Source organism: Barbus barbus (assembly GCF_936440315.1).
Source record: "Barbus barbus genome assembly, chromosome: 22".
In the NCBI taxonomy this organism is placed as follows: domain Eukaryota; kingdom Metazoa; phylum Chordata; class Actinopteri; order Cypriniformes; family Cyprinidae; genus Barbus; species Barbus barbus.
Window position 1 is genome coordinate 18,617,400 of NC_136750.1, and position 24,550 is coordinate 18,641,949.

The window sequence follows — 24,550 nt, forward strand, 5'->3', positions numbered from 1 at the left end:
CACGCTAACACAGCGTTTATCTGTGCCACACACACACACAGGCAGATCTGAAACACTGCTCTCCTGAAACTCACTCTTACCAAGACGCCTCTTACCAAGCTTTTCATTTTCAGATGATAATGCTTTAAAGTACTTTATCAAGCTGCAGAGCTGATGGAAGGGGCCCCAGAGAGGAATTCTGTTCTTTGTGGGGGAATAAATGGCTGATCACACTGCCAAAAACAGGTTGGTAAACATGTCTACTCAGCAGCACGTGCTGCCCCTCCCCACACTATACTGTACATTTCAGCCCACTCCAATTAACATCTACAAGAAGAAATGGGGGAAAAGAGATTGATGAAATGCAGTAAGAGGATGGAGGGATAGCATAGACGACCACTGATGATTCATAAGAGGGCAAACTGAGAGATAGGTGTGGGCGGTATATTAAATATATACACTGGTGTTTCAAAGTTTTGGGTCAGAATTAAAGAAATCCCTTATGCTCACAAAAGCTGATTTTAACAAAATAGAGAAAAAAAAAGAAAAAAAAGAGTAATATTGCACAATATTATTACAATTTACATTAACCACACAATTATAAATAAATATTTATACAGTCAGTCTTTAGTGTCACATGATCATTCAGAATCATTCTATTATGATGATTAAGTGCTCAAGAAACATTTCATATTATGATCAATGCTGAAAACAGTTGTGCTGCTTAATATTTTTGTGGAAACTGATACATTTTTTTAGGATTCTTTGATAAATTTGAAACTTTTGACAAAAAAAGTATCGATTTCAATCAATCAATCAATCAGTCTTACTAGCTCCAAACATATAGTGAAGTATAGAATAAAACAGCAGCATACAATTTATTCAACATGATATTTGATATAAAATTAAGCAATAATGTAAAAATATCAATTCAATCATTAGTTTACATTTAAAAATATTATATTAAACGTAAAAATATTTACAGAAAACAGAATTTATGTTAAAAAAGACTAAATAAGATCTATTTTATTATTTTTACGTCCTGCATTTCATGTTTTAAATCTAACTGGCAACAATCTCTGTTAGGTCCAAGAGACTGATTTAAATAAAGTATTAATGCATCTTCAGGGCAAATAAAAAAACAAAAAACAATATTGAGATAAATACTATATCATTAAAAGTGTGAAAATATCAATATGTTATTTTGATCGCCCATCCCTCCCAAAAAACCACTATGCAGTGTTTTCCATATAGTTGATGGGATTACTGCTGGATTATGAAATTCTGATGTTTTATCAATAACACAGAGGTCAGAAATCTGTCTGCTCTAGTCTGATTATGGCACTTCCCGTGAGCCTGTGGGGCAGTGAGTTCTTCTGAGTGGATCTGGGGAATAAAGAACAGCACCATGAGCCAGTTTGTCTGTGTTGTCAGATGTGCTGCCTATACACAAACACACACACACACAGAGAGAGAGAGAGAGCGATTGAGAGGGATAGAGAGAGAGTCTTCTCTCCAGGACATGGAGACTGACAGCTCAGACACTGTCCAGCTATTTGTTCCACTAACTTGCAGACAAGCTCTCCCAGCGGGCAAAAGCAGCTAGAATAACAATACATTTGACTATAAAGATCCACAACAAAACACACAAAAGCACATGTAGACAGAGGAAATGACAAATGTAAAAATACACAGACATACATGAAGACAAATATATCAATACAACTCTCACATATACATGTTTCTTCAATTATGTAATAGAAATTTTTGAAAACATTATTTAATGCTAATTAGGATCCTTAAAGCACTGTATCTGAAATTAGCCTCATCAAGACAAAAAAATCTGCCATTCTACTCTAAAAACATAGGTAATTTCGAGCACAATGCACCAAGACACAAAAAGACATCCATACATATTTGTCTGTGTCACACACACACACACACACACACATCAGTTGGAATGAGCGTCACTGTGCATGTTGGGAACAGTGAAAAAACGAGAAGAGAAGGAACAGTGTTTCCTCTGAGAAAAGACAAGCTTTTTATACCCTCACGGAAGTGGAGTAGGCTAATTAGAAAAGCAGGCCTACTTAAGTCATATTAATAACAGCCATGCTACCTCACTCAGAGAACAAGCGAGAATGTGTGAGATCTACATCCTAACCCTTCAAACACCCCAGCTCAGAATAATATACAGAGTCTACTACTAATGCTTTAATCGAGGATGATCAGGAGATATACCGGAGATTAACAGCGTTTGCTAAAACAAGCATTATTCATGCTCATGCTAACCCTCAGAATTAAACTTCATCCCATAACTCATCCCACACCATTTGTGCTAGACATTAATTATATTTTAAATTACATGACATGTTGCGGAGATGTATGCAATTATTTTTCCAAGCGATCAGACTTACAGTGCTCATCATTAAAAATGGAACTTGAACTTACAATGAAACAAGGAACAAGACAAGATTCAGAGATGGGTGCTTTTGACTTGGGCCAGTAAGCAAGGTCTTATCAATGTCCTATAAACCATTCAGAATACCCTAGAAATCACAAATCACCTCACCGGAAACCATTCATATAATACCTACCTAAATACTACTAATGACACTGAAATACTGTAAAAATCTAGTTTTAAATCCAACTGAAAAATCCTTCATGGGCCACAACAAACTGGCTTAGTCAGACACCAGATGGCCAGTTCAAAGTTCAGATATATTCATTACTACAAGTATTTTATCATGTTGCCTGCATGCACTCAAAGGGGTCACACTTCCTGTTTTAAATCAAACTATTTTTTTTTATACAAAGACTTTTTTTTCTGTGGAACACAAAAGAGGATAGAAGAATGTCTAGGCTTACACAATGAAAGTCAATTGGGCCCAATGTTGTATCAATCTGACTCTTTAGCTAAATTTACATGCATCGATATTTGAGTGTTTATATTCAGATCAATGGTTTAATCGGACTGAAATCCTTCATGTAAACACCTCAATCAATCAAATAGAGCTTATCTGAATGAAATGTCATTTGGGTTGAAAGGACTGGTCTAGACATTAAATCCGATTAACAGGAAATAATTTAGCATGTAAATGCTTGAATCTAAATGTTTTCTCAGTCAGATTCAAAAATACCTTGCACATGTGCAGTGTTGTTTATATATGTTTTATGCCATACGAACCGGTGTGGTTATTTACGTCTCATGTCTCACAAACTAGTCAGTGGATGAGACAGAAATTTTACTAAATATTTGCTAAACTCTTTAAGATGAATGTCAGCTTTATTTTAGATATGTCATCAAGGCAAAAATGACAAATCAAGTGAAGCGTTAGTTCTGGCAGTTCACGAGAGTCAAGCTTGCATCCGCTGACTCTCAGCTGATCCTCGTCTACCTATAGGAATACAACGCCTATCACAGAATTCCTGTATAAGGCCTATTCAGTATTTTTCAGCAGCTTTATCACTTACTCAGGAGCAAATTACCCTCCTCCATCCCCAGCTCCTCCTTTCATCAAAATCAGGACTAGGCTTTCTGATATTCCTCGTTTTCCCAAATCAGACTCCTTTTATCTTGAATAATGTTGTTCTGTTTACCCTAATGGAGTTATTGCTGCTCTCCCTGCTCATTCATGACAGGCTGCATGGATGGGCAGGGAGTTTTTGTCTAGAACTGAACAATACCAGCAATCCAAACTGTATGCTAAGTGTCAGTCATCTTTGACGATAATGGTCCTGAAAGAATTATATTCACGGTAGCTCTGGTGACATTATCACTGGTCTGAACATGGTGACTGGACACTGGGTATATGTTGAAGTTTTGTTCTGAAAACATGTTAAGCGCAAGCAAATAAATATGCGAATCATACTGAAATGTTCAGGATTCATTTAAACAGAACTTTAAGAACCTGAAACTCAATTGATTCATTTTGATTGATGAAAATTAGTGCATCATCAAATATTATTTTGTGTTCCACAAAAGAAAGAAATGAATAATGGTTTGGAACAGGATGAACATGAGGGAATAATGGCAGAATGTTTTTTGGGTGAACTATCCCTTTAACTGAATGAAGCAGTGTGTGTATTTTTGGAATGATGACATCACTTATGGAATTGTGGTAAGACTGATTTAGACTGTTAAAATGAATGCCAATCATCTCTCACACAGCTGATGGAGAGCAGCGTGTTTGAGACACAAAGTGAGTGAGAGTGAGGGAAGGGGGTGGGTTATTCCTGAGAGTGTGAGACCAGCGGCAATTTGAAGGTCACCTCCAGTCAGCTTAAAGAGAGACCAACCCTCCATCCATCACTTCAAATGGCTATGGACACTACACTGATGCACGAGAGAGAGAGAGAAGGATGCACTCAAAAAGACAGATTAAAATCTTTCCCATGATCCCAAACACAAACCTAGACAAGCAGTTAATTTTCTTTGTGCCTGGTATTATGCAGCCAACTGCTTGTATCCTTGTTTCAATCAGCTCTTGGATGTAAAGCAAATGGTTGGACATGGCTCCCATCGCATGCTAGCAGCAGCTTATTGCGTGCAAATCCCTTCCTCAACACGCCAAGCACTTTCCAAATGTAATACCTGTAACATGACAAATCCGTGGTTGCACAACTTCCGAGTCGACAACTATGGAAACACACATTGAGACTCAAGGGACACAATTTCATTAGGATTCCACTCACCTACGAAAGTACCCCATCCAGACTCCTATCGGCCAATCATGTCATGCTGCAAGGCTCAACTCCACACTCTCCATGAGCGATTACAAGCATAATTTACACACAATGACATATCACCAAATCTGTAGGACAGAATTTTATGTGTGTATTTCCTTTATCTGCTTCAATCTGACATAATTTGGCTTGCAGATGGAGGCAAACACACAAGGACACACAAACTGATTTTTTGGGGTGGTTGCCACTGAAAATCTTACATTCATTGATCTAATTGGTTAGGGCCCTATGATTTATACAATGTGGAAAACGCGGATGGAATCGCGGAATCCAGTCATAAAGATGGAATTTATAACGCGAAGTGTCACAGAATTGGCCAATTTTGGATGAATACATCAAAAGTAGGTCAGTACACTTAAATCAAAATGCGATATAGACTAATGTCCGTGAATATTGAACCGCAAAAATACCACTTAAATATGAATCCTGCATGTTCTGCATGTCTCTGTGTAAATGAATGGTGCAGACACGCGGTTTCGTTTACTAAAGGTCTTCGCAGCAACCTGTCAAAATAAAAGTTTGGTTTAACTTGACGAAACTGTGACAGAAATATTACTTAATGTAATGTAACATGTAATGACTGTACTAATACTACTAATAAAATTATTTTTAAACATGATTTTTAAGGAATATTTACCAGAAATATTATTTACCAGATTTTATTTAGCAGAAAAATGTTAATACACAACACAGTATTTCTCTAAAAACAATTATAATAAAATTAATAAATAATTTTTTTAATATAAAATCTATTTATTAGATATGCTTTTAATTAGAGATTTCTTCTGTGATGTATTTTGTTTTTTGTGATGATTCTGATTGTCAAAATCAGAATTGTCACCAAGATAATGGAATCTAGTTCAAACTTCCAGGGGCCTCAATTTATTTAAAAATTGTTACATTGACATAAAATTAATTAAAATGCTGAGAAAATACTAAACAAACAAGTATAAAATCATATAAACTCACATTATATTTCTGAATTTGTTTATTATGAAAGAAGTACCAGAGCTTCATATTAGTATTTTTATGAACCTATTGAATTACATGTAATACTGAAATAGTCAAAGGTCACAAAACAATTTTCAAAATATCTTATTTTGTGTTCTGCTGAAAAAAGTTCGTCAAACAGAATTTAGTCAACACAAATAATACTAGAATACGTAGTTTTGCACATTCCTAAAATATGCACAAACCTATTTATGAAAGCATACCTGCTCCAGACGTACATAAACAATACTTTATCTGTGTTTTTGACAATGAGAGATGTCTGTGAATATGTCTCCATGGCAGGATTTCCTGACCTGTGCTCCCTTGACAGGCTTCATGTTCCTGCCAGTCTCACACATACATAAACACGCTCCCATTCATACTGTCTGACCACCAACCCTACTGACACAATCAAACTAGAGAAGAACACAAACTAGAGCCTGGACAACAGACAGAAGGATTTAAAACACAAGAAGAAAGCATAACCTCAGCAATTCACCGCCTACGGCAATGTTTTCTTTGATAGTCTGCTTGTCCTGACCTGTTGGCTAGCAGTGAGTGTCAGTCCTCACTGCTCAGCACACGCTCACTATGTATCACAATTTAACAAACACATATTTAGTCAATGCTGTTCTCTTTTTATAGTCCTTAAGCCCAAAACATGCTCAAATACATAAATACAAATGCTTCTACTTTAGCTGTGCAAACATTGGTTCATGCTAATCATAAACAGCCTTCTTTTAAAAACAACAACATAGAAATATTAAAGGATGCACAATATATCGGTTCCATATTGGTTAATGTCATTGACCAATATTGGATTTTTTAATTCATTTTATAAATTTTTATTATTAATAAATAAATATGCACAAATCATTTAAATATGTAAACCAATGAACCAATGAGAATGTGTATGTAGGGAACAAATTAGTTTTTTGCTCAGATCTGAGTAGTATACCTCAAAGCAGACCACTCATCCACTGAAAAAAACAACTTGATTTTGCTGGCGTGATGGACAGATGAGAACACATAAGTGGACAAGAGAAAAAAAAGAGAGAGAGACCAGTTTGACCACTACATATATATACACAGTGCAGTGTTGTTATTGTTATCAAAATTGATAACTATTAAAAAATCTGTTACCTGAAATTAAATTTTATTCTATTATATTAGCAATTATTCTATGAATAAAACTATATATATATATATATATATATATATAAAATTTATATATTTATTTATGTATATTACTAAATTTGAATGAAAACTGAAAATACTCAAATGTACTATGTTACTGTGTTAGTTAACAAAACATCAAATCGTGTAGCATATGCAGACAAATGAATGATAAAATTTAAATGACTTGATTTAAATTTTTATAATATTATGCAAATACAATGCACAAAGTGTGGCAATACTTTTTGAGGCCACTGTGTGTACAGAGCGAGCACACACATAGAAATCCAGGTATACTGCACCATTTAATCACAAATCTATATGCAGACATGCTCCACTGACAGTAAAATGCCAGGAGAGACCCATCAGCCCTGCTTTTTTTTTCCCAAGTCCACTCAAGGAGAAATAATGTCTGGATCAGATGAAACCCAATCAAAGCTCTTTCACACATGCAGCTATCTCAGCCTCATTGCTGTCAGGATGGGATGGAAGAAAGAAGTCTTTAAACTATCTGGTCACATGGAAATGTCACCATCAATCCTGGTCCTTCCACTTGATGTGTCTGTATGTGTTAATGCAGACTATTTTTTCATTTGGCTTTGAGGCTTGAGAGTGGGCGGAGCATGGAAAACATGTCACGGCACACGAGATAACTTCTCACCAAAATGACCTACATTTGGATAATGGATTTAGTGAGTTGAGTGAGAGCATTGTGAAAAGTGCATGCACAAACACAAGCACACAACTTCCCCATCTGTAGGAATCTCTGCCTCCTGAAGTTTCTCCATTAGGGAGGCATACGTCCACTCTAATGGATTGCTACTGGAGGCAACAGAACACATCCCTTCGGTCTGACAATGATGGGTATTCAAGACTCAAGGAGCTGGAGAATGGAGTGAGCCAACACTCAGAAACAACGGTTCATCATAACTTGGAAATAAAAACAGCTCTGATTTATGAGTGCATAAAAGTGTTTTCACAGTTTGAATTAGGTATTGCTCATTAGGTGGCCTCTCCTTCTCTCTCTGCATTTGTTTATCTAGCAGTTCTGTAGTCAAGGCGGCATTGCCTACTCTTCTCCCTGTGTCCATTAGTGAGTATGTGATTAGCATTCCAGCAAAATTCCCTTAACGAGCCCTGGTCTGAGCACACAAACACGCGCAGAAAAAACACCACATACATTTGCCAGCATATAGACACAAACTGTATCTCAGATACACACAAGTTCAGTCTGTTCAGCAGCCAGTCAGGACAAAGGAATGGTCCATTTCCTGACCCGTAACACAGAGTTGAGTGAGCATGCCCAGTGCAGGACCGCTGAGAAATGGCGAGATGATGATGATAAGGAAACTCACATCAGCCCCTAACACTCCTACAGTCTGACCAGCACAAGAGTAAATCACAATGTTTAAAAGCATTATTAACCTCTAAGGAGATGGGTTTTAGGTAGTAATGAAACTTAATTTGAAACAACAATTGCGTTGCCTCTTCCTACATACTGTAGGCAGCAGCCATCTAAGGCAGCATTCTAACAAATAGTGCTTTTCAAAGTGCATATGAAATTCTGCTAATGGTCAGTTGATTCAGAGTAGTAACTGACTTTAATTAAACTCTTAAAGATACAATGAAGACCCAGAGGTTGCCATCTCCCCATAAGAAAATGTCTTGTTTCTACAACTATGAATATACTTGAGGTTGCTAAACTTACAATGTGACGCTATATTATACTGTACATACAGTTCTGTACAAAAGTCTTAAGGATATTAGATGCTTCACAGCAACATTTGTTTAAAGCCAGTTATTTATATATTTTGTTTTAGTGTGCCTGTAGGATATATCAATGTTAGATTTCTAAACATTCCATTAGCAAAGCTCCAAAAGCTCTCACCATCATCAGGGAATTCTGTATGGACGTTGTTCCAAACTTCTTTGAGAATTTGCCACAGTTCTTCTATGGATTTAGGCCGTCTCATCTGCTTCAGTCTCTTCATGTAGTCCCAGACTGACTCAGTCATGGTGACATCAGATCTCTGTGTGGACTGTACCATCTGCTCTTTGTTTATATAAAAACCTCACTGGATTATTACAATATTTGCAAAAGGAGTGTTTGGAAACCCATACTTGATATCTAAGTGGCAGAAATGACAAATAAAAAAATATATAAATAACCATCCTAAAAGATTTTTGCACAGTAATATATATACGCTTCCATTCAAAGGTTTGGAGTCATACATTTTGTTTTAGAAAAAATGTTACTAATTAATCAGCAAGGATGCATAAAACTGATCAAAAGTGGCAGTAGGCCTAAAGATTTTTACTTTGTTAGGTAAGATTTCTATTAGATGATAGATAGATAGATAGATAGATAGATAGATAGATAGATAGATAGATAGATAGATAGATAGATAGATAGATAGATAGATAGATAGATAGATAAGATAGATAAGATAGATAAGATAGATAGATAGATAGATAGATAGATAGATAGATAGATAAGATAGATAAGATAGATAAGATAGATAGATAATAGCTATTCTGCATTATTTCATCTCAGGGTATGCCATCTTCCCAGTGTTTGTGTTTGTTCTGCACTGCTGTTTTTTGCTTTGACCACAGATGAGCAATGAACGACCTCTGAGCAGTAATCCAGTGGAGAAAGATTTCCACTGTCTGAGATCTGTCTGATTCCCTCCTTGAGAACAGGAGATAAAATCCAGATAAGGAGAAATATGATTGGAGGACGTTCTGCGAGCCAACCACAACACTAAAATCCAAAGCTCAGCTCAGCTCATGATTGAAGTGGATAAATGAGAAAATGTATGATATGATATGATATATGATATCATGCGAAGGCTGTATGATCAGAGAAATAGCTGATCTGAGCAAGACGCACAAGCACACAAGGGTGGGCAGTATGATCAAAATCATATCACATACAGGTATATCAGAGTATTTATATCAGAGTAATAATCATGGTAATTGTATAATGTACAATATGACAACATTGTGATACTCAGCCCTAGTGCACATATTAAAAATGTGTGCGAAAAACAGCTGATTCCCAAGATTCATTCTTGTTCAATCAAATTGTGGGTCTGGGTACCATTGAGAGACTATCAAGAGCGATGACAGGTTTGCAGCTCACAGACAGAGATTCAGAGCCTCTCACTGCATTCATCGCCAATAAATATTTACAATCCATTTATTTCATCACATACACACACGACAAAGTGTAAAATGGCCAGCTCAGTGAGCAGGAAGAGGAAACATGCAGGAGACCAGAACAATACCTCTTCCCAGCTGGTGCCACCACCAAATCCATCAGTGTGTCAACGGCAACGGATGTATGTGAGTATGTGTGTGTGTGTGTGTGTATGCGTATGAGAGTCTTAGCACCTTCACTGACAAAAACATCAGTCAGACGTAAAGCGCATCCTCACACACCATCAATCTGCCATCAAACAGACATTAGAACACACACCGGTCAGTCAGCAAACACAGTTCAAAGGCCGTATTCAGCTGGTGAGAGCAACCGGTCGCAAAAAAAGAAGAGAAAACGACTGGTCAGCTGTACAAAGCCTCTTCACTGAGTACTTTTTTTCCACAGAGAATTTGTAAAATAAAACGTAAAAAAATGGGCCCTGTGGTAGAAAATCCAGGCTGTGTATTTTGTGAAATTTAACTCAGTAGTGATTCAAGGTGATGGCAATTTATGGTTAATTAGTTGGTGTATGGCTAATTTTGTTTAGTGTAAAGCCAAAAGTTAAAGGGATAATTCACCCAAAAATGAAAATTCTGCCATTAATTACTCACCGTCATGTTGTTCCAAACCCGTAAGAAATTAGTTCATCTTCAGAACACAAATTAAGATATTTTTATTAAATTCAAAGAGCTTTCTGACCCAGCATCAACACAACTGACATGTTCAAGACCCAGAAAGGTAGTAAGGACATCGTTAAAATAGTCCATTGGACAACAGTGGTTCAACCATAATTTTGTGAAGCTACAAAAATACATTTCTGTGCAAAGAAAACAAAAATAACAACTGTATTCAACAATTTATTCTCTTCCCTTTCAGTCTTCGATGCACATTCACCTTTCTGGATCTTGAATGTGTAGTTGCGTTGTCTATGCAGGGTCAGACAGATCTCGGATTTCATTAAAAAATATCTTAATTTGTGTTGTGTAGATGAACGAAGGTCTTACAGGTTTAGAACGACATGAGGGTGAGTAATTAATAACAGAATTTTCATTTTTGCGTGAACTCTCCCTTTAAATCCATCATAAAAAGATACAGAGGGAGGTATCTATGCTGTGAAAGTGTGAGGAATGTTCATTTCATTGTCACTCAGTGCACCTTTCCTCTCTGAGGGCAATCCTATAAGACATCCTACCATGCGCAAACAACACTGCTCTACTGGGCATCACATGTGAGCGTACTGGCTGCTGTATCTAATCAATTCCATAGTAATATCTTCTGTACTGTGATCGAATAGGCACAAATAATATCAGAATAGTCTGTGTCCTCATCCAGCAGCATTGAAACCAAATGCTGAAGAGGGATGATCTTGTGTTATGAAGCTTCAAGGCAGCATGGGAGAATAAACTAGATGCTATAGACACACAGCAATCAAAAGTAAACGATAACCAAAAACAGTCTGGCACATGACAAGTGTATAGTTATGAAAACAGGACTCAAGTAACTCTTCCTTTGCACTCAATGTTTTCTTAGCATGAGAATGTCTAGTAAAAAATAGCTCAAACGATTCAAGATCCCTGCATTCACATTGCTAGTTGTTTTTAATGCAAGAATTCAAACTGTGTGTAACTCTGTTGTTCTCTTTGTCTATCTCTGGACATCTACCAAGGCCTTAGTCGAGGCAAGCCGCTCTTTTTTTCTACACTCTGACAAGGCTTTCAAAAAATGCCCACAGCCCAATTACTATAAACATGTTTCTCTAAGTAAATATTTTCCAGATTATCCTCTTTTAACGTGTTGCCTGCTAGTACTAATACTGCAGTTTTCATATTATCCTTTCCGACTATGACAGGTGCACAATTCATGTAATCTCTGGAAAGATACTATCATAGTAAGTAACAAGATGCTCTGCACTACTCAAATGCTAAAAAAAAGAAAAAAAGAAAAGGGATTGTGCCTTGGGAAGCTGATATGTGACACAGGAAACTGTTCCATGACACAAAAGCTATCCTGAGCACTGGGGTGAAGCCTGTGGCAATAGGGGCTCTTCTGGACGAAGAAATGATCGAGTGCTGAGGTGCCTGTGTATATTAGCAGAACAGTGGCTGTTGACATGACAGCAGTCTAGCCCAGACTCACTTTGGCTTCTGGGAGTTACCAAGCCCAGAGCTCATGGACACAGTCTGGAAAAGAAAAGAAAGGAATTGGTGGAGAGAGAAAAAGTGAGAAAGAGAAGAATGGAAGCCTGCATTCCAGTGTGCCGGTCCAAAAGTCTGCAAAATAGCTTTCCAAAATTCAAGCACAGAACCTGTCCACAACATTACACTAACATTGCATAAACATTTAATGGGCACTGTTTTGCAGTAAAAATGTCAAAGAAATTATGCATAATAAAAACAACTGATGACTCAAAGGTTGTTTATCCACTGAAAAGTGTATGTAATGCAATACTGGAAAAACATTGGGACTCTTGAAAAACACTCTTTTACTCTCCATTTCTATCTAATCCATTCTTTTCCTCTTCATCTTTCTCAACCCCATCCCCCTCTTTTTTTCTCATAAGCTGGGGAACAATCTGTGAATGAGCAGTAAATTGCTTGCCCTCCCGGTTCAAACCCAATTCACATGGCAGTTGAGCAGATTACCTGCCCAGCCAACAGGGCAAAGGGGCACAGGACAAGAACAGAAGCTTTTCCTCAGACTCTGAACACAGTAGATTGGTTCATCTGTCCATCCCACATACATTAACATTCATCTCCTTAATGCATATCAATCAGTTCAAAAGGTTCATTGTGCATAAAGTTTGCTTTAAATGGGACCAAACATACAATAAACTTTCCAGATTTTCTGGTCCAATCCAGAGCAGGCCTCCAGGAACACTAGGAGTCCCTCAGCCATCTAGCTAAATTCAGAGACCAGGAAAAATCCAAGTAGGGGGCCCAGATGGCAAACCTTTCATGTCATGAAGAACATAGTCTTCTTTTACCAGTCTGCAATTATAATATGAAACCCATCATTTACCTGCTTCGCTGGGTAGCAAGATCTACTGGCCACCTCTACTGACACACATCTATGCATTCAACAGAGCATAAATATCCTACTTATCACCAAAGAGACCAATTCAATGGGCTTAGTCAATACAATCGCAGACCTAAAAGACCATAATTTGAAAAATGACCACTGCTCCAAACATCTCCCTTACTGTGGAACTGAAATCTTCCTTTTGGACCCAAACCAGTCTCACATCAGCACACATGAGCAACTCTAATAAAGATGCATTAGATGAAGTATAAAAGTTTGTAAGAACCTGTGAGAGAAGAACTAGGCTGTGAGAATATGGTTGTCCAGCAGGTATATCTATAAAAGCCAGCTGTGGTTCATTAATGGTAACTGATGAGTTTGCAGTGGATGGCTGGAAGCGTTCCGGAGATCGTGCTGGGATTCTTATACAGCACTCTGAGTGTGCTACAGGAAGTACAGAATTCCTATAGCACATAAACTTTGTAATAGCTACTCCCTCCTGAGACTAACATGCTAACACACACACACACACACACTCACACAAGGACCTTATAAAGGAAGAAAAACATCAGCACATATAAACAGCTCGTACATCAAGAAATGGATGCCTACAAAAGACAATTTCCATCTCAGAGTAAAAAGCAAAGCAGATAATTGTCAGGTAAAAATTAAAATACATTTTGCAATAAAAAAAAAACATCTTAGAATTCAAGTCACAATTATCAGAAATAAAGTACAACTGTGAGATTAACTCACAATGCACAATAGTGTCATTTTGAGATATGAAGTTGCAATAATGAGAAACAAAATAACATTGTGAGATATAAATTGAAAAGTGAAAAACAAAGATGCCCTGCAACGACGATAAAGTCACAATTTTACAAGTTACAACATTATTACAATTAAGTCGCTATTATGGGACACAAATAACTGACGTCACATTGCAAAATTAATGATTAAACTATGATAAAATCAATTAGAAAGAAACAAAAGAGAAACAAATTGCGACTGTAAGATATGGTCACAATGCAAAATTAATTCACATTTTGATAAAGTCACAATAAGAAGAATCAAAACATTGCAATATATAATCTGACAATTAAGACATATAAAGATGGCAAAAAAGTTAAAACTGCAATATAGTTGCAAATACCTTATATATACTCTCTGAGACAGAAACAGATTTCCATAGATGCCAGATTGTTGATCATAAACATGGAAACATACATTGTCTTTTAAGTGAGAGAGTGAATATTCTAAGTATGCTGTGTGTTTGACAATGTATGCGAGTTGTAATGGGACTGTTATTAAGGAACTAATCTCCAAACAGTGGCACAAAAGCAAGATCCCAGCTGTCGCCGGCCACTGTACGAAACCAGCAAAGTCCTACGAGAGATCGAAAGTCAATCTTCAAAATCAATTTTCTTTCACATCAAGCTTCTTTGTTGCCAACAAATGACTTTTTCTTTTACCGCAAAGCTGCAGTAATAACGTGCAACGTCCCTTTATTATCCTTCTGCAAGCGTAGCTCACTGGCGTCGACTTTAAAAAGGCAACAAGCTGCTTAAAGGTCGCCCCTCTAGTGGAAAAATGGGAGATGCAACATTGGGTTAGCGCGTTCTGCAGCTGATGCAACTTTAATCCGCTGCACTGCATTGATAAGGAAGAGGGACAACTGTCTCCAGAAAGGTCACATTATAGCAGCTGTGTGAAATGGAGTCGCCCACTTCAAAACTGTCTCTCGTTTTGTCTCACTCTCCCTCATCACCTCCTCTCTCTCTCACCTTTCGGTCTCGTGCTCTCTCTCCCTAAATCCCCAATCACACCTCATAAGTTCCCATCAGCGAAAAGGTCAACAGGAGCAAGAACACATCCGCGGCGACTTCCAATGAGACGCTTCCTCAAGGAGGACCACGGTAAGATGATGGCGGAGGTCAAGCCAAATCAAAGAGGGCACCCCTAATCTATTCCAGCACCAGAGTGAAATAAATTACATTAATTATGCATTATGCTTGCTGTTTATCCGAGAGACCCTGATTATAATAGCTTCAAGAGTGTTAGCATACACCGTACATTTATTTGCATGCCACTAACTAACCCCGGATTGACCCAGAGGTCGGATACTGAAACCTGGAATGTAGTTAATACGTTGCGAAGTTGATTAATCTGCCTGATCCATCAATTATGAAATTGAGTTCTGGCATTCCAACACATACATCACAAACACTGTTGCTTTAATTTAAAGAATGCAACATACAGTGCAGAGTTAACCTTCACGTGGATTAGCGGGACTTCAACTAAAGATTACAGCCTCTTCATGCTTGTGCAGTGCGGCTTAGGCACATCAAATAAGAGGCGCACACTCGCACGTCAGTGCCACACACTCACTCAAGCACGCTCATTAACATTAAGAGTTCCCATGTGCATATACAATATGATATTTCACGTACACACTCATATGGACACATGCAGCTGAGAGGATGTGATTGAGGTGCTCCACACTCACACGTCCTTAATGAGCATCCAGACAGAGAGGTTCATTAAAACGCAGGCGGGTGCTGATGATGTCATGCTCATGCCCTGTGGAGAGGTTCATAAGGACAGGAGCAGTGTTGTTATTATTAACTATTTCAATGAACAAATTTTAATAGCTTTAGTTTTAAAGCTGAAATTACATATAAATACTAGATGAAAAATTTAGAAATGCTGGTGTGGCAGCCAACTGAAATAGCTGAAGTACCAAAATTACGAAAACTAAAACTGCAATATAAATAAAGATAAATAGAAAGATTAAAAACCTAATAAAAATGACAAAAGCACATTAATACTATAACAGTGTATGAATAGTACTAAAAATAACACTGGACAGGACAAATAACAACTCACTATTTCTTCTCAACAGTTAGGAAAGTTAGGAAAGAGGTCTATTCAAGCATGTCAAACATTGTGAAGGGGATGGTGGTCCCAGAATATACAAATTGATTGTTTTCTATCTGTTGTCCACATACAGCATCTTCTGTAATCTTCTCCTTGTCTTTATCTTCCTGCTCTACTTCAAAATTTCCATTTCTCTCCCTTTTTGCTTACTGTTATCTTTTCCCAAGCCTCTTAGGGTGTCTTTCCTCTTCTTCTCTCTGTGTCCTTCACTGCAACCCTGCTCTTGTGTTGCCATCATGTCTTTCTCTTTTCAACTTTCATATGATTTTCTGGTTCTCTAGAGGCTGTTACACTTGACTCTCCAGTTCTAGTCTCATTTGTGTCTCTTTTTCTTCCATCCCCCTCTCTCCTGGCTCCTGCTCTTCATCTGACCCTTTCACTTCATCACTCGTCACTGCCAAATCTAATCTAATCTAATCTGAAATTCAGAAGGCGATCAATCAGCAGATTTCTTGGGTCTATCTGAGTTTAACTGGACTGGGCTGGGCACATCTGAGTTGAACTGGATTGGCCTTAGCTAAAACTGGACTTTACTGGACTGGCCGTAGCTGAAATAAACTGGACCTGTTTAGCTAGAATGATTAAATAAACTGGATTGGGTTGGGTTTCGATGAGTACAACTGGAATGGTCTCAGATTATCTAGACTGAAAACTACCCTGTTGAAAAAAACAGCATATGCTGGTTAGGTATGATTTGAAGCATGGCTGCTGGTTTGAGCTAGTTTAAGATGGTCCTTAACTGGTCATGAGCTGGTTTAAGCTTGTTCTTAGCTGGTCATGTGCTGGTCCTAGGAAACTAGCTCCTGCTCAGGACCACTTTAGGACAAGCACATGACCAGCATAAACCAGCTCATGACCACCTTAAACAAGCTCATGACCAACTAAGGACGATCTTAAACCAGCTCAAACCAGCAGCGATGCTTCTGAACATACCTAACCAGCATATGCTGGATTTTTCAAAAGGGTAGATACACTATAGTGGACCTAACTGAGTTTTGCAAAAGACTGGGTTTTAGAGTGGACTGGGTCAGTCTTAATTGAGATTAACTGGACTATCTTTAGCTAATCTGGACATAACTGGGCAGACTATACTGGACCTGACTGAGTATAGCTAAACTGGAGTGGACTGGGTCAGTCTTAGTTGAGATAAAATGAACTGGCCTAAAATAATCTGGCCATGCTAAACTGGACCTGGCTGGGTTTAGCTAAACTTGACAAGACAGGTTTTATCTGAGTACTGCTGGACTGGCCTTAGCTAATCTAGACTGATTTGAACATGCTAAACCGGACCTGACTGGGTTGGTTTTAGATGAGATTAACTGGACTGGCTTTAGCTACTCTACACTGAACCTGGCATGATAAATTTGACATAGCTGGGTTTAGCTAAACTGGACTGAATTAGGCTCGGTTTAGCCGAGTACAACTGTACTGGTTTTAGCTAACCTGCACTGAACTGGCCATGCTAAACTGGACTGATCTAGACTTGGTTTTGTTGAGCATAACTGGATTGGATTTAGCTAATCTGGACTAAACTGGGCACAGTAAACTGGACCTAACTAGGTTTAGCTAAACTGGACTGGACTGGACTGGACTAGACTGGGTTTAGCTGTATACAGCTGGACAAGCCTTAGCCAATATGGACTGAACTGGGAAAACTAAACTGGACTGGACTAGACTGGGTTTAGCTGAGTACAGCTGGATTGGCTTCAAGTAATCTGGTCTGAGTTTATCCGAGTTTAAATGACTGGGTAAACCAGACTGGACAGAGTTTAGGTGAAATAAACTGGCCTGGGCATACTAAACTGGACTACACTGGAAAAAGCAAGACTAGACAGGGATAGGCTGAAGTTATGTGGATTGGTTTTAGCTGAATCGGTCAAGTTTTAACAGATGTCTCTGTCAGGTTCACTTGTATGTACAGTTCCCTCCCCCATCCCATCATGCACATACAGTCTAATCTCAGACAGCCCGGTGTGATTGATGGCGCTCCATTAATATGACCACGGTGCACATCAGCCAGCAGATTTACGACGGTGGCGACGGGACGATTTGGCACAAGCTGTGGCAAAAACAGACACATGCACACAACTACACTCGCTCGTTTTTCTATCTCCCTTTGACTCTCACAGCTGCACTATAATGAGGATCCACATCAGGATCCAGCGTCCACCGAGCTGCAAACAAATATGCGCAACACCATCTCTCTCTTTGTCTACCAACATAATCACTCAATATAAAGCATGAACACGAGGCATGCAAATTTTGCACATACACACCCAACATAATCTCCATCCATAGACGTGCACACATATTCCCTCTATCCTCCCCCTTCTAATGCTGACGAAAGAGATTTGCAGGGCAGTGGAACAAAAGAGCGGGTTACACAGAGTTCAACTTTTTCAATATTGTGAAAAAGCACTGTGTTTCATTAGCGACTCAGCACAGCCAAGCCACGTTGACACACACATATGACTTAAACAGCAGCATAAACAGAACTCTAGAGAGGGCCACGCATAAGAATCAGTCCTGCCAGTCTGAGACACAGAAAACAAGATGCTACACATTAAACACACTGGGGTAAAGTGGAGGGGGTGTTGTAATTTGTTTAGAGGAGATGCGTTTACCGTGACTCTTTTAGGTCCCATGAGGGCATGTGTCCTCCCAACCAGCTGAGAGCGGTCGTCTGTAGGACTGTCAATGCCAGGGTGAGTAAAACGACACCGGCTTTTGAAATCATAAGGGGCCTACTTGGATTTCAAACTGAGTATGTCCCCCACTGCTGCAAATATAACAGCAAAAGAGCTCTAACAACGCAAAAGCACATGTGCACACACACACACACACACACACACACAAAGACTGTTAAAAGCAAGGAAACTAAAATTCAAAGAAAAAAGAAGCCTTTAGAACCTTTATAGTGAAAAGATGAGGGACAGAGAAAAACAGATGAATAAGAAAAAAGAGTGAAAAGCATTTGGCGAGTATAAAGAGGCTGGAAATATGTGAAGCTATATTCAGACAAAGAAAACCAGTCAGAGAGTATCTTTTCGGAGTGATTTTTTTTTTTTTGCCAGTATGAAGACTTGCGTACAAATCACTGCACACAAAACCACAAATTCCATACACTGGATTATTTTCCTACACAATATCAGACAGACTTGCTTTACTCCATCATGTGAATATACAGTATATGTGCACATAAACAAACACAAGCCATTCAGAACTCAACAGAGAATGACTTTTCAATTTCAATGATATTCCTGAATTTTAATTGAAACTGAACTGAGGTAGCAAATCCAATGAAAAATGCAAGGAAGTACAATTTCATTTATTTTATTTTTTTTTTTAAATCAAAGAAACTCCTGTTACCGTAATTTTAACTAGAAAATAAAAAGTGAACCAATAATGGCTTAAAGTATTGAAGTTTGAAGGTTTGCAGCCTTTAAACAGAGAGGATGACAGAATGATAGATAAAATGATACAACAATGAAACAAACAAATAAATAGAAAAACAAAAAAAAATAAATTAAATTAAACGAATGGAATAAGAAAGAATGACAGAAAAAATAAAAAAGACTGATAGAATGCTAGAAAGAACATAAGAAAAACATAATAACAGAATGAATGACAGAACAGCAGCACATCAGGATGATCGACAGACAGAATGACAGAACAAATGATAGAATAGATAGAACGAAGAGAATGATAGATAGAACGATAGATAGAACGATAGAACGATAGATAGATAGATAGATAGATAGATAGATAGATAGATAGATAGATAGATAGATAGATAGATAGATAGATAGATAGATAGATAGATAGATAGATAGATAGATAGATAGATAGATAGATATGATTCAAGTCAAAACAGTTGAATTCTGATTTCTGTTCAGTGCTTACATAAACACGCAGAGCAACGCTGTCCAAGGTAATTCAATTTTCATGCTTTACATACAACTCTCCATACTACAGAAAACACACACACACACACACAGCCTATAACATAACACCATTTTCCCTTCATTTGAATTCTTATGCAAAATATGTGTGCAACATACCAAGACATAAATGAGAATGAGGAATATTCACACATATACCCATATACTGCATACTAATGCCAATGGTATTTAAATCAGATAAGTATGTAGAGCTGTATGTCAAAAGACTCTTGAGGTGACAAACGTTAGTATTTACATTCATATTCATCATATGTTCACCTGCAGCTGCTTCTAGCATTCCTATTTTTCTCTTGAGCTGACAAGCAATAAACTATTGAGTGTGTCAGCTGGTCTCTGGATTAAGATGCGTCCGGTGTAAGAGTGTGTGTATTTGATCAAAAAATGGCTGTCCTTAATCACTAAAAACGGATAAAGATGCCTGCCGGGAGAGGCAAAGCAGGGGCCGCTGATATGTGACTGCGTGAAGGAATGAATGTCTATGAGATGAGACACTTACTATGCAAGGACAAGCACAAATAGTGTGATTTCAGAGAGGAATTCATAGACGTATTCACAAGCGCGTGTCGCAATTCGTCTTTGGAGTCGTGCTTGTTCATGTATGGCATGTGTAGCATTATACGCTGTTTACTATGAGTTACACTGCCAATGAAACTCATATATGGAAGGCTGGTGGCCTCTAGTTGCCAGGGCAACGCATACAAATAGCAAAAGGTCTTTATTGGTTGATTGAAATGCGACAGCTCACCTAAGCCAACATTATTAATATGTATGCGGAGTATCATCTATGACAAGCACCAAATGTCAGGCGTCTGAGAGTGATCTAGCTAGCAAGCTCGTTCCCTGCTGGAGTCGCATTTAACCTCTCGCGGCAAAACTCCGAGGGACGGTGGTGGGGGGGGGGGGGGGGGGGGGGGGTATGTGCAGGCTTGCTGTCGTAGTGCACGCTCTCTGGGACGGGATAAAGATCTGAAGCCGAGGCAAATGACGTTAACAGCCGAACATTAATACCCATCAATATGTATGAAGCAGAGCATGTGTAGAACTCGAACTTATGAATTTATGTATTAAAAGGAAGTATGCGTGTATCCATACACACTTGCAGAATTTAAGTGAAAATGTATGGAGATATGCATGTCTGGACACATGTTGGTAAAGTGTCAGTGGAGCAGTGTTTTCATATTGTTAACCAAAACTAAAACTGAAATTGTTATAAATCATATTTGTGAACTGAAATAAATCTAAAATAAAATCAAATAAAATTCAAATATTAGATGAAAAAAATTAATGTTAAATTAGAAATGTTGTCTAATTAACACAAGTTTAAATACTAAAATTACTAAACCATGAACTGGAATAAAAATAAAGCTATACATAGAAATATTAAAAAGATAATAATAAATCAAGACAAGCACATAACATTATGACCTAAACTTAGCTAAAATTAAAATAGAAACTGAAAATACGAAGTAAAACAAAGAAAAACTACAATAGTATTTATATAACAGCAAAATAACCCTGGTTCTACATTGATTAGGCTAATTTCATTGGCTTTCTGACTAAAAAAAATATGACAGCATAAATAATATGAAAAATACGTCCGAACTGATGTGATAAGATTAAAAATCTGTATGCTTTGAAATAATGGCAAGCAAACAAAAACAATTTTCTTTAGTTTATAACTGAAGTTTGAATTTATTATTTATTATTATTTTGAATTTTTATTAATTTTGCATAATGTTATAATAAATATTTTAAGCAAGAAATACTTCAACTATCCGCAGATCAGTTTTTGGAGATTTTTATATATGTTAAATATTAAATGAACTGCATAGTTGGAGGAAATATTAAGATTTTCGTAATATCTCAAGTTCTGCCATTTCTTTTCTATGCAAGAAAATGGACTAATAACTGAAATATGCCCAAACTGTTGAATGGAGAATCCAATTCAAACAAGTTCAGATTAGAACCCAGACCTGATAAATAAACCAATGTGGGGTGCAATCCTGAAACTCCTGCAGGGTTCCTACTGATGCAAACAGGCTGCAAACACTATTAAAGTGCCTTAGCCGTTACACTTGTTTGTTTTTTACTTCTTGGTGACATCTGTTGGTCTCAGGTAAACTGAATCACACCAGTTGCATGGAAAACAAGGCACAAGACAAGCAAACCATACTCTCGTCTTTGTGGTAGAACAGCTGCTGCGATCAAGCTCGAACACCCCGGGCAAAAACAGCAATCTGGCTTCTGTTAGTTGAAAATGGCGTGGGACATCGGTACTCAAGCAATGCTGAATCTGAACATACACTATTCTTTCTCATTGGCACTGAGCTAAACTAGGTGCAAAGAGTTAAACTAAACAAGGCGCAGACCACTGAGGTGGCCTTCCGAGACCATTTCCTCACTTGGATGCAAAGAGCAGAAGTGATTTTATTATTTATTCATAAGATCATCAAGATGCCAGTTCTCCTAAAAACAGCAGTGGGAAAATATATAAGTAAGCTGCCAAGACATGCAAATTAACCTCATTCCTCCCACAGGGATCCGCAATGATGTTTTGCAGAGCTGTGCATCCTCCACAGCCCCGTATTAGTAATCCACTGACTTCTTTAACTTCAGCCAGCGAGGGCAAACATTAAATTGTGTTGCAGTATGTCGAAATGAGATGCCAAAAGCAGCAGGGAGACAGAACACAGGTCTCACAGGTTGAGACTCGATGGAGAGCTCTGAACTGAGACTCTTTTGGAAGAAACAGGTCCATGGTGCAAGAACAGATTTTGCCTCAGGGTCAACCATGTATACTTGTAATATACATATTATCAAATATTAGAAATATTTATCAATTCTTGATTACAGTACCATGTTGACACAAGTAACATATAAATCTGAATTTGTGACAGAAGCTGTCGATATGGACGCACTTTGCGCATCCATTAGAACAAATCCATTGCTATAGATATTTAGTAAATGCTGCAAGAGAAAATTACTTTCAAGGGGCTTTTGGTCTATGAGGCCATTGCACACGGACATAGAAAACATGACCAAATATAAAAAATGAATTTTGGTTAATTGATTTACCAATAAATAAATAAATCCACTTAAAGCTGCAACAAGCTAAAAGGCCAAATGTGAAAAGTCATAAGGTTCTTCACATATGTGACCCTGGACCACAAAACCAGTCATAAGGGTCCATTTCTTTACATTGAGATTTATATATCATATGAAAGCTGAATAAAGCTTTCCATTTATGTATGGACATAACTATTTTAAAATCTGGAATCTGAGGGTGCAAAAAAATCTAAATATTGAGAAAATCGCCTTTAAAGTTGTCCAAATAAAGTCCTTAGCAATGCATATTACAAATCAAAAATTAAGTTTTGATATATTTACAGTAGGAAATTTACTAAATATCTTAATGGAACATGATCTTTACTTAATATCCTAATGATTTTTGGCATAAAACAAGATCATTTTGACCCATACAATGTTTTGTTGGCTATTGCTACAAATATACCCGCGCTGAGGTTCGTGGTCCAGGGTCACATATGGGTCATTCATAAAACAATGTAACATTAACAAAAACGTAACGTTTTTTAAAAAACTGCGGGAAATGTGTTTGATGTGAGTATTCTTGACAATGTAATAAATCCTGGGGGGGGGGCTAAAATACCTAAAGCCAAAAGAAAACCGAAATATTTAGTATAGATTTTTGTAGTCTACTTCAGCGCATGGATTCCGTGTCAAAACCTTGTGAGCTGCCTATATAGAACGTATTTTTGGGCATCACTGGCACGCGCACCATTTCGGAAATCCTCGAAACGCGCCTATGACACCCAAAAAAAACGCTGTCTAGTTAGACAGCTGACTAGGTTTTGACACACAGCTTGTGTATTGTCTTGAGTGAACTACAAAAATTCAGTTCCACTACCGTCCTGAACAGCAGCGAATGGCAATACCGAGAGCAAACTGCCCATTCTTCCAGACCATATCTGGGCGTCCAGTACAACGCATGCAAGTTAGTATCAAGCAGTTCAGTAACTTTTCCACATCGCGATGAATCAGATCAGAGGTTAAATTGAAGAACTTACCGGCACAGACATCTTGAGCTCCTTCTTTCAATCCACTACAAAGCTGATGCTGATTTTAACGGACCGGTTTCTTCCCCTCTAACGGTTTTTCAGCAGAAAACATCAATTTGTGTTGTTGGGCTTCTCTCGGAGTCCTTCTATTCCATGTTGTCTGTAGTAAGGGTGCAATCCGCGCCTCGATGGGGTGAGAAGTTTGATGTGAATGTTTCAGATGTGTCTCCGCTCCACCTCACACAGGCAGCGCTGCGCAGTTTTCAGTCCTCCTCTCCAGAGAGCTGCTGTTGGGCTACTAATAAAATGGCTGTGTTTGAATTAAAACGCTTCTCTTCTTCACTCGTTTTTCCCCCTACAGTAAGGAATGACCTGGCTTGTGTTTATCTGTATTGCGGTGGCGTACACTGACACTTCATAGCACAGCGAACCAGCACGCTGCTCGCTCGCTCTATCTCTCTCTC

General features: G+C 38.0%; 1 protein-coding gene across 2 annotated transcripts in view; it reads right to left on the reverse strand.

Moving 5' to 3' along the window:
- LOC306888569 (breast cancer anti-estrogen resistance protein 1-like) overlaps positions 1 to 24,550 on the reverse strand; it is a 97,071-nt gene extending 72,521 nt beyond the window's left edge. Inside the window, exon 1 of one of the 2 annotated variants that reach the window (XM_079446976.1) lies at positions 24,096 to 24,550. In XM_079446976.1, the coding sequence (XP_079303102.1) occupies positions 24,096 to 24,107 (12 nt within the window). In that variant the 5' untranslated portion in view covers positions 24,108 to 24,550. The remainder of the gene's footprint in view (positions 1 to 24,095) is intronic. The other variant, XM_079446974.1, reaches the window with a different exon arrangement.